General features: G+C 40.2%; 1 protein-coding gene and 1 pseudogene across 1 annotated transcript in view; both read left to right on the top strand.

Annotated features, from left to right (window-relative positions):
- Positions 1-11,616, top strand: part of ARHGAP19 (Rho GTPase activating protein 19) — a 57,212-nt gene extending 45,596 nt beyond the window's left edge. The window contains exons 9-12 of the mRNA XM_007456198.1: positions 1,669-1,767; positions 5,763-5,873; positions 6,412-6,490; positions 10,770-11,616. Of these exons, the coding sequence (XP_007456260.1) occupies positions 1,669-1,767; positions 5,763-5,873; positions 6,412-6,490; positions 10,770-10,780 (300 nt within the window). The 3' untranslated portion in view covers positions 10,781-11,616. The remainder of the gene's footprint in view (positions 1-1,668; positions 1,768-5,762; positions 5,874-6,411; positions 6,491-10,769) is intronic.
- LOC103070835 (60S ribosomal protein L35a pseudogene) lies at positions 2,962-3,294 on the top strand (annotated as a pseudogene).
- Positions 11,617-12,023: the final 407 nt, after the last annotated feature.

Genomic DNA, 12,023 nt, shown 5'->3' with positions numbered 1-12,023 from the left:
CTGTTATCATCCAGGATAACCACTGATAACATCTTGGAGTATTTCCTTCTTGTATTTCTTTCCATGAATATGTATTTCATATTTTTTTGTTTATTGAGATCATAATATATATGCAGTTTTTAAAATATCCTACCCTTTTTTTTTTTTGTGGTACACGGTCCTCTCACTGTTGTGGCCTCTCCCGTTGTGGAGCACAGGCTCTGGACGCGCAGGCTCCAGATGCGCAGGCTCAGTGGCCATGGCTCACGGGCCCAGCCGCTCCGCGGCATGTGGGATCTTCCCGGACCGGGGCATGAACCCGTGTCCCCTGCATCGGCAGGCGGACTCTCAACCACTGTGCCACCAGGGAAGCCCTATCCTACCCTTTTCATATAACATTATATCAGAGCATTTTCCATGTCATTAAAAGGCTGTAAACGTTTTTAATGGTTGTATAATATTTTATTGTATATAACCTGATATATATATATACAGTTTGTCCTCTACTGGACATATTAGGGGAAATTAGGTCATTTTGGGGACTTCCCTGGTGGCACAGTGGTTAAGAATCCGCCTACCAATGCAGGGGACACGGGTTCGATCCCTGGTTTGGGAAGATTCCACATGCCGTGGAGCAGCTAAGCCCGTGCACCACAACTACTGAAGCCCGCACACCTAGAGCCCGTGCTCTGCAACAAGAGGAGCCACTGCAATGAGAAGCCCGTGTGCTGCAGCGAAGAGCAGCCCCTGCTCGCCTCAACTAAAGAAAGCCCGTGTGCAGCAACGAAGACCCAACGCAGCCAAAAATAAATAAATTAAAAAAAAAAGAAATTAAGTCATTTTTTAGTTTATACATATTTGTTCATAAGTATTCTCATTGCAGATTATTTCCTAGAAGTGGCATGACCAAAGGGTATGCGTTTTCTGGAGCTGTTAGAGCTACTAGGTTTCTTTTAATATATAGATCCATCCTTCTTTCCCCTCCAATATTTTTCCTCCCTAAAAATTGCTGAAGTTTGTTTGAATAAACTTTTCAATTTGAAATAATTTAGGTTTGGAGAAAAATTGCAAAGAAAGTACAGAATTCCCACATATCCTTCACCTAGTTCCTCCTAATGCTAACGTTGTCAAAACTAATAAATTAACATTAGTACATTACTAGTAACATTACAGACTTTATTCAGATTTTACCAGTTTTAACACTAATATCCTTTTTCTATTCTAGGATCCAATACAGATAGCACATTGTATTTAAACACACATAAACCATCCTGTCTCTCTCTTTGCACTTTGTGAAAGAAACCAGATTCTTTTTCTCCCACAGTCTGGATTTTGCTGATTGCATCCCTGTGGTATTACTTAAGATGTTTCTTAGTCCTCTGTATTTGCTATAAACTGGTAGTTAGATCTAATTCTAGAAGCTTGATCTGATTCCACTTTGACTGTTTTGGGGTGTGTATTATTTAATTTAATTTAATTTACCCTCAGGCTAATTTAATACATTTTGACTTCTTCTTGGTGGCATAATTTTTGCCTTTGTGATTTGCTTGCCAACCTACTAATCCATGTATGTACAGATTCACTTATTCCTGGGCTTTTCTGGGTATTTCCACTTAGCTATTGATTGTCACAGAATGCTATCTCTTGATGGGAGACTACTAACAAAATGTTCTTTATGTTTTCTTCTAGTTTAATAAGCATTCTGAGACCCAAACACCAGGACGAGAACCTGCTACCCTCTGGGTGCAGAAGAGGGCCCGTTCACGGTCCTTCAGTGGCCTTATTAAGGTAGGTACACTGTGCTGTCATTTTCAGCATTGATCATGAGAAAATTTAACAGTCTGACTCTTCTTATGCATAAACAGTTTTATTCTGTTCTTTGGGATTCTATGAAGGCTTCACTTGTAAGGGGAAAAGAATAGAATTTGGAAAAGCTTTTATTTTTCAAAGCATTTTTCTGTGTTTCAAATCAGAGAAGGGGCTCTATGATTAGAGAAGTAAGGGATAAAAGAAATAAAGGTCCTTTTGTCTCTTCTGGGGCTGAGGACAGAGTCCTCATCCCTGAGTAGAGAATCTCTTTTGGTTCCTGACCTGCTTTGTGCTACATACTTCATTGTGCAATTTGCTAAAGTTATGGAAAAGTGAGAAAGTTGACAGAGACTGGAAATGGATTTTCTAATAGGCTAGTGAGTTTTAGGTAACTCAGATTTTTGTGAGCTTAATATTTTGTTCCGTTGTTTTGTTCTCTTCCTTTGTCTCAAATTCTTTAAAAATCTTGTTTTTAAAACAAATGCAATATGTACTTCTGTGGTGTTGCTACCATCGCTGTCAGTAGGTTCAATTTATTTGAGTCTTCATTGATGATCTGAACTTGTAGTTAAGGGATATTGCCAGCAGGTGGCAGCAGATAGCTGATTATGGGGTTCAAATTTCCAGGCATAAATTAAACAAAGGCAAGGTTCTATCTAGTTAACTTGGAGAGAGATTAGCACTGTTCTGTGTTCTACAGGTTTTCTTTTTAAAATTGTTTAACATTATTAAAATTTATAAATCCAGCAACATTAAGGAGATCTTTGCTTAGAAGTTGTGCTCTTAAAAAAAATGCCTTGTAATATATGTATATATGTGTTTTTTTTTTAAACTGTAGTTGTTAGCAGTTGCAACTTCATCTTACTCTAATTTTGGTTGTAGTTATTATCATTAATAGCAGTTTAGAATTCACTCAGTCCTATCCACTGTGGCCAATAGCCATGGGACATTAGGTTTGCTTGACATCAAACAGAGTGAAAAGGCAACTCACAGAATGGGAGGAAATATTTGCAGAATATATATCTTATGAGCGGTTAATATCCAGAATATTAAAAGAACTCTTACAACAACAGCAAAGAAAATCAATCCATATTAAAAAATGCACAGGGCTTTTTTCAGCCATCTTGGACCCTGTGGAGGCCTGCTGGGAACAGGACTTCTAAAATGACAAATATGTCTGGAAGGCTGTGGTCCAAGGCCATTTTTGCTGGCTATAAGCGGGGTCTACGGAACCAGAGGGAGCACACAACTCTCCTGAAAATTGAACGTGTATATGCTCAAGATGAAACTGAATTCTTTCTAGTCAAGAGATGTGCTTATGTGTACAAAGCAAAGAACAACACAGTAACTCCTGGTGGAAAACCTAACAAAACCAGAGTAATCTGGGGAAAGATAACTCGTGCTCATGGAAACAGTGGCATGGTTCGTGCCAAATTCCAAAGCAACCTTCCTGCTAAGGCCATTGGACACAGAATCCATGTGATGCTGTAGCCTTCAAGTATTTAAACTTACTGAAAAGTAAATAAATAAAAGTGTGGATTTTTTTAAAAAAAATGTGCAGAGACTACCCTGGCAGTCCAGCGGTTAAGACTCCACGCTTCCACTGCAGAGGACATGGGTTTGATCTCTGGTCAGGGAACTAAGATCCCACATGCTGCACAGCATGGCCCAAAAGAAAAAAAAAAAAAGGCAAAGGATTTAAATAGGCATTTTTCTGAAGAAGATTAAAAAAACGCTCAATATCCCTTATATTAAGGAACTGCAAATGAAAACCACAATAAGATAACAATTCACACTCACTAGGATGGCTGTTATCAACAAAACAGAAAATAGCAAGGTAAGGATGTGGAGAAATTGGAACCCTTGTGTACTGTTGGTGGGAACGTTAAATGGTGCAACCACTGTGGAAAACAGTATGGCGGTTCCTCAAAAACTAAAAATAGAACTACCATATAATCAAGCAATTCCAAGTAGGAACATGAACAGATATTTGTATACATGTTTGTAGTGGCATTATTTACAATGAAAAGGCGAAAACCACTCAAGTGTTCGTTGATGGATGAATGGATAAACAAAATGTGGTATATATGAACAATGGAACAGTACTCAGCCTTAAAAAAGGAGGAAGTTCTGACACATGCTGCAACATAGATTAAGCTTGAAAACATCATGCTAAGTGAAATAAGCCAGTCACAAAAGAACAAATATTGTATTATTCCACTTATATGAGGTACCTACAATAGTCAAATCCATAGAAACAGAAAGTAGAATGGTGGTTGTCAGGGACTAAGGGTCTGGGGGGAATTGGGATTATTGTTTAATGGGTACAGAGTTTCTGTTTGGGAAGATGAAAAATTTCTGGGATGTGGTGATGGTTGCACAACAATATGACTGTACTTTACACTACTGAACTGTACACCTGAAAATGGTTAAAATGATAAATTTTATGTTATGTATATTTTACCATAATTAAAAAAAATTCCCTTTGCTAGAACCCCAAAAGTGTATTCACCTGCTTAGATGTGGCAAGTAAAATGAGCATCCTTGGTTCATTTTACTTGGAAGTCTGTCATTCCCTCTGACTTCCTGTCATAGAGATGATTGGTAAGAAGAAAAGTTACAGTCCAATAAATGTTTCTCTGTGTGTTAGTCAAACATGTTTCTTTAACTGAAGTTAGATGGATGTAGTTTTCTCTTCATAGTGAGCTCTGCTCCTGCAGTTGGTTCTAGAAGTGTTGCTAATTATTGCTTGAAATGTAAAAATATAGTATCCTCTTGGCAGCTGCCCTCTTCAGAGCATTTAGAACTTTAGAGTTATAAAAGAGTTTATAATTGTATCAGGGGAAAACATTTTAGAAAAATAATTTTAAACACAATGTTAGCAAGTTTTATAGGACAGAAGGGTAAACTGTTTTCATTATAAATGAAGAGACTTTCAAGCTAATAATAGATGCAGGTTTCTGCTGGATAGCAAAGGAGTAATGAAATTTCTGTTAAAAAATTCACTGGAAGCTGAATTTTAGCTTTTATAGCTAGTCCTGTGGCTCCTGGTATCCCCAGTTCAGCTTACTCTGAGGTGATATCTGACTTCTAAAAGGAAGATGTACTGGCCTTACTTTTCTAGCACTTCTGTGTTTTAGCTATTTGATTTCTATCTTGCTTTGTTACTTTGTTTTTGGCTAGACTTTTTTTCCTCCAAAATTTGTCTCATGTAAATGAGTTATTATAGAATATTCCTACTAATATTTATATTTTAAAGTTTAATGTTCTAGTTTTGATATGTTCTTTTTTTTGGAATTCAAATTTATTCTCTAAGGAGAAAAAAGAAAGATTTCTTCAAAGATGGTAGAATTGTCACTGTCAACTGATACAGTAGGTTACATTAGCTTTTAAGCTGTTCAGAGATGAAAGGGCTTTTAGTCTTGCTCTGAATATCAGTATAGTCATGTGACCCTTTTAAGAAGGCCAGTACCCTTTTATGGCTGTACTAGAAACTCTTAGAGAATTTCTCCAAATTTTCCAATCCTGTGTGAGGAGGACATGACAGGGAAGCAGAATCTTTGAGTGGACCCAGTATAAGTGTCTTTTAGTGGGGAGGGGGAGGAGGGGACTCTTAAAAGGTGCCAGAGACAATATGTCTTTAGGGAAAAAATTGTACTGGTAGGTAACTGGTGTTTCTTTTATGGCCTCAGGAGCACTGTAATTGGCCTGTATTAGTTGGTTTAAATCAACTATAAAGTTGCTTTTAACATTTCAGCCCTTTAATTGGTTTAAAGAGGAATAGTGATCACCTAAAGAAAGGCAGTGATCTCAGGTTTTTTAGTAACATGCTTTGACCTCTCTTGTATAAGATGCCTGGGGGAATTTATCAAAGAGCTGAGATTTTTTTTTAACCTAAGAAACTATAGTTTTGAAGACCAGTATAGTTATAATATAGATGTTTATAAATCAAATATTTTCTCTTCCTAAATCAGCGGAAGGTCCTGGGAAATCAGATGATGTCAGAAAAGAAAAACAAGTACCCTACTCCAGAATCTGTAGCCATTGATGAATTGAAGAGAGCCAGCAAAGAAAATATGAATTTAGTAAGATACTATTCTTTGTACTTTCTCTTTGTGTGTGTTCATTTATAGAAAGGAAGAAAACTAATATACCGTCGTCTGTTTTACTGTGTTTCTTTGGGCCATATTCAACTATGCCTTTTCCCCAGTCTTTTCATTTATGCTGACTTCTTTCTGTAGGTTTTCATTGATTCATTCAACAAACATTTTGAGTTCAAGGAAGATATAGCCAGTCATAAGCAGAAATGACAAATGCAGTGAAATAGCTCCACACACAAAGTGCTGGAGGGAGCAGTTCTTACTGGGAGACTCCACAGGGTGGGTAACATTTGAGCCAGGCCTGCTTGGCACTGCAGTACGTGTGGAGTAGTCCTTCAAGTTATCCCAGGAATGGTTACTTCATTAAGCCAGCAATAAAACAGTTAAGATTAATGAGATCTAAATACGTTGGTAAAACTCTTCATATTGAAATTGAAAAAGTAAATAATTCCTCTGTTAGTAAAGTCTGTCTATAGAAATGACATTAGGACATTTAAGCCACTATAAAATTTTCTTGTTACAGTTATTTTCTGGCTCTCCAGCTGTCATGATGACACCAACAAGACTGAAATGGTCTGAGGGGAAGAAAGAGGGGAAAAAAGGTACTAATTGTACTTATTCTGTGTGTCTTATGAATGTAGTTCCTTCCTGTATCTAGTCAGTAGCATTTTTTGAATTCCCAGTGTGGTATGGTTGTAGTCAGAAGAGATGTAAAAATTATAAGGCTGGATCCTGCCCTTGAGTTCATTTAGCAGATGGTTATTGAGCAACTACTCAGCACTGTCCCAAGTGCTGACGGGCAGAGCTGTGAACACAGACCCACACGGTCCCTGCATTCTTGGACAGATGGGACACGTGAAAAATATCTTAAGAATACTTGTTAAGCAAATTAAAAGCAAGTGTAAACTAACTTGTGAAACCAAGTATAGGAGTGCTGAGAAGATGTTCAGTACACATGGAATAGTAATGTTCCTTTTCTGCGCAGACTTTAGCTTTGTTTATTCAATAAAGCTTTCCAGATAAACAGCTCATGCTGAAGGACCCTGGAAATCATATCATACAACATGTTTTTGAGGATATTTAGGGTAAAAAGGATTATTTAGTGCTGGGACTGCTGATTGTCGGAGGCTCAGTTGGTGAAGTGCAGTGGCTGCTGTGCTTTCCTCTGAGGAAGCCATGTGGCTAACTGGAAAGGCCAGGGGATTTGTAGTTAGACCTAATTTGAGGCATCATTCCTCTGGCCTGGGAAAACCACTCATTCTCAGCCTACTTCTTCCTCTGCAAATGGGGATAATAGTTATATCTGCTTCCCAGATTTCTTAGAGGCTCAATTGAAATTATGTTTTGGAAGCACATTGTGATTGTTAAAGCATTAACAAGTAGTAGTAATTGTTACTGAAGAAAACTGGGTGAGGCTTGGTCTTGTTTTATAAGGCTTGTGTTGCAGATGAAGCGATCTCTGGTCTGATATGCTCATTTTGCCAGAGATATGAGCATAATTACTATTTGAGACATCAGCAATAGAAAGAGAACACAAGCCCAATCCTTATAGATAAATCTTTATTCTTTTCTAGGAAGTTAGATTTCAGTATGGTCTTCTTACTTATCCTTGAATGAATTATCTGAACTCTCTTTTCTTTCCTTGTTGCCTCTGGCTTCTAGGCTGGGCTGTCTGATTGAGGCAAGTTTGGTGTTTGGATTCTGTGTGTCTAAATATTTCTACCTGTATCTTCATAAGTCAAAACCAAGCATAAGTTATTTTTATTTTTATTATTTTTATTTTTGGCTGCATTGAGTGTTCATTGCAGTGCACAGGCTTCTCATTGTGGTGGCTTCTCTTGTTGCGGAGCACGGGCTCTAGGCACACGGGCTCAGTAGTTGTGGTGCACAGGCTTAGTTGCTCTGCGGCATGTGGGATCTTCCCGGACCAGGGCTCAAACCTGTGTCTCCTGCATTGGCAGGCAGATTCTTAACCACTGAACCACCAGGGAAGTCCCAGCATAAGTTATTTTTGAAGGATACATTGTATCAATTACACCTTTTCTTGCTTTCATTTTTGAAGATAATCAAGAAATGTCTTTCTATGTCGGCAGCTCTACTTTTGGAAGAAAGAAATGCATTAAAAAAATAAGTCAGGACTTCCCTCGTGGTGCAGTGGTTGAGAATCCGCCTGCCAATGCAGGGAACATGGGTTTGAGCCCTGGTCCGGGAAGATCCCACATACTGCGGAGCAACTAAGACTGTGCACCACAACTACTGGGGCTGTGTGCCACAACTACTGAGCCCGCGTGCCTAGAGCCCATGCTCTGCAACAAGCCACCGCAATGAGAAGCCTGCGCACTGCAACGAAGAGTAGCTGCTGCTTGCTTGCAACTAGAGAAAGCCCGCACGCAGCAACAAAGACCAACGCAGCCAAAAAAAAAAAAAAAAGTCAGTTTAATATTTTACCAAGACGTTTTAGAGCAGGATTCTTCCTGTTAACTGTGGACTTCCTAAGGGCTCTAATAAAGTTCCTGGTATTGTTGATGGAATTTTATGTATAGGTGCATATGTACATTTTTCTGGAGGAGAGATTATATAGTTTTTATAAGATTCTTAAAAATGTTAGTGATTCAGAAAAGTGGAGGCCCACAGGTAATGAATGACCTCCCACTGGATTAAGCAGTGGCATTTTCACATTACCCTCTCCCTGCTCACTTCCTCTAACTGGGAACACCTGTGGCTGTCATGACTTCACACTATTCTCCTTCTCCTCCTTCCTCTTTAATTTTTTTCATCTCTGCAGTGCTTTACTATCGTCTGCCTCCCCCTCCACCTCTTCATGTTTTTCAGTGCTCTGTCTTAAATTCTCTGCTTGTTCCTGCTCTTGCTTGTCCCCCTCTTAGCAATTTGGTCTCCTTCTGCGACTCAGTTCTGTTCTCTGTTTGATATCTGCTCCCAAGCCTGCACCTCCAGATCTGAACTCTGTTCAGTCTCCAAGCCCCCAGATCCAAGTGCCTGCCATCTATTTGTTTTACATAAAGAATACAATCCAAGATTTTTTTGATGGTGACTTTATAAAAGGAGCAAGTATTTAAAAAAATTTTTTTTAAATTTTATTTATTTATTTTTGGCTGTGTTGGGTCTTCCTTGCTGTGCACAGGCTTTCTCTAATTGCGGCGAGCGGGGGCTACTCTTTGTTTTGGTGCGTGGGCTTCTCATTGTGGTGGCTTCTCTTGTTGCAGAGCACGGGCTCTAGGCACGTAGGCTTCAGTAGTTGCAGTACGCGGGCTCAGTAGTTGTGGCTCACGGGCTCCAGAGCGCAGGCTCAGTAGATGTGGTGCACAGGCTTAGTTGCTCCGCGGCATGTGGGATCTTCCTGGACCAGGGATCGAACCCGTGTCCCCTGCATTGGCAGGCGGATTCTCAACCACTGCGCCACCAGGAAAGCCCAGGAACAAGTATTTTTTGAAGAAGATAATGCAATTTTGTTATCATCAATAGTGTACTCCCAAAGACATTTATTTCGCATGGGGTCTCTCAACTGGCACTATCAACATTTTAGGTCAGATAATTCTTTGTTGTGGGGAGCTGTCCTGTGCATTGTATGATATTTAGCATCCCTGGTCTCTACCCACTAGATGCCAGTAGCACCCTTCCCCCAGTTGTGACATCCCAAAATGCCTCCAGACATTTCCAAATGTCCCCTTCATGGAGGGGGCAAAATCACTCCCTGATGAGAACTGCTGATTCAGCACCTACTTATTAATGGGCATTATTTTCAGCAGTCAGAACCTTACCCATTGTTCAAAGCCCAGCCTAAACCCTACCTCCTCTTCAAAACCTTCTTTGGCTAACCCAGACAGATATACCTTTTCCTTTGAACTCTTATTGACATTACTAAAATGTTGACATTTAATGTGATTTATCATAGATATTTGCTTCACATGTATTGTCTTATCGCTGTAGTTAGTTTCTCTTCTGGAAGACAAAGGCCAGACTTAATATTAATATATTCGTGGCCCCCGTCTTCTTCTCTTTCCCCCAGTAATGACTGCCTTGCATCTAGTAGGCATTTAGTAAACATTCGCTGGTGAGAGGTGTAGTGGTGGTAAGAACATGAGCTTTGCATTCAGTTAAGCTTGGGTTCAGTTCCCAGCCTTTTTTTTTTTAATTAAAAATTTTTTTTAAAATTAATTAATTTATTTGTTTTTATTTTTGGCTGTGTTGGGTCTTCATTGCTGTGCGCAGGCTTTCTCTAGTTGCGGTGAGCTGGGGCTATTCTTCATTGCGGTGCACGGGCTTCTCATCATAGTGGCTTCTCTTGTTGCAGACCACCAGCTCTAGGCACGCGGGCTTCAGTAGTTGTGGCATGTGGGCTCAGTAGTTGTGGCTTGCGGGCTCTAGAGCACAGGCTTAGTAGTTGTGGCGCACAGGCTTAGTTGCTCCGCGGTATGTGGGATCTTCCCGGACCAAGGCTTGAACCCGTGTCCCCTGCACTGGCAGGTGGATTCTTAACCTCAGTTCCCAGTCTTAATAGCTGTATATCTTAGGGCAAGTTTATTTGTGTAGGCTTCACATTGTTCACCTGTAAAATAGCAAGAGCATTACCTCATGCACAGGTTGTTGTGAGGGTAAATGAGGCAATATACATAAAGAACTCAGAGCAACACCTAGCACAAAATATGCACTTAGTACAGGTAGCTGTTACTGCCATTAAGATGATTTAAGGAACTGAGATTAGAGCAAGAGGACAAAGTGATGTGTACTTGGTAGAGAGTAAACAATTCTCCCTCAGTTTAGAAAATAATAAGTATAGATTTCTCTAGCTTTTGGGTGGAATGTTTGCAGAAATAAATATTTATAAATGTGTTAAATGCTCCTTTTTCTCTTTCAGCCTAGGATTCCTCTGAAGGATCCAGAGGTTTCCTGTTGTCCACCCAGAATTTTCTCTTTTGTGGGCCAGGTGCCATTACTGCTCACAGAGAAGCTTGGACTTGCAGCTTGCTTGCTGCATGTTGAATTGTGAAAGCCAACTAATCCTGTGACTTGACTGACGCCTCTAACCCCACTCAGTGGGTGACATCTACAGACTCTGCCTGCTGACCCAGTGCTAGCGACTCTCTCTCTCTCTTTTAAAAAAAACGTTATGGGGAAACCACTAACCAGCCAAATCAGCTTAGACAGCACAGTAAATGAGTAGAACCAGGCAGACTCCTGTGCTCATTCCATGTATTTGTTTAGGCGGATTCTATTTTTAAAACATTTGAAATCTGTGCTCAACTGCCAGTGATTTTTTAAAGAAGTGCTGTCAATCCTGGTGGATTGATGTTACTTTTAACTGATAGCTTGGGCTTTTCTCTGTTTTGATAGTTTTGAGGGATATTTTGGTTATTGTTTCTTGTTTATTTGTTGTTTGTGTATTTTAAAAGGTAAAAAATCAAAATGGGCACTAAGCCAGATGTCTTTCCTCTCTTTTTCACCTTAAGCTTTGGGAAAGCTCTTTAACTTATGAGGCTTTACTCCTCAATACCTGTTTGTGTCCAAAGAATTTATAGCTTTCCTGGAAATTTTTTATTATTTCTTGGGCCTGAGATTGTAGGTATTTGGCCTGCAGTATCAAAAAAGGAGAATTCAGAATGATACAATATTTAAACAAATAATATTAAACTGTGGCCCTTCTTCCCTCCCTCCATTCTCTCTCCCTTCCTCTCTTCCCCTTTCCTCAGTGATGTCAAAATAGTTGTGTGGGGCTTCCCTGGTGGCAGAGTGGTTGAGAGTCCGCCTGCCGATGCAGGGGACACGGGTTCATGCCCCGGTCCGGGAAGATCCCACATGCCGCAGAGCAGCTGGGCCCGTGAGCCATGGCCGCTGAGCCTGCGCGGCTGGAGCCTGTGCTCCGCAACGGGAAAGGCCACAACAGTGAGAGGCCCGCGTACCGCAAAAAAAATAGTTGTGTGGTTGCTGAACTCCTTTCCTTCATTCAGTTTCCTCTCGCCTAAAACATCTCTGGTGCCAGTGTGGTGCCAGTACTTCTGTGACAAATCACTGGGACTCAAGGAATGTCACCAACAGCTTACTTGAGACTTGCTGAAACTCCTGTATGTAGTGGAAGCTCTGGAGAGGGACTAGGATGGGGCTGGCTTTATGGCCAGG

The sequence above is a fragment of the Lipotes vexillifer genome, unplaced genomic scaffold (assembly GCF_000442215.2).
Source record: "Lipotes vexillifer unplaced genomic scaffold, Lipotes_vexillifer_v1.1 scaffold184, whole genome shotgun sequence".
Lineage (NCBI taxonomy): Eukaryota > Metazoa > Chordata > Mammalia > Artiodactyla > Lipotidae > Lipotes > Lipotes vexillifer.
This window is presented reverse-complemented; position numbering and strand designations above follow the sequence as displayed.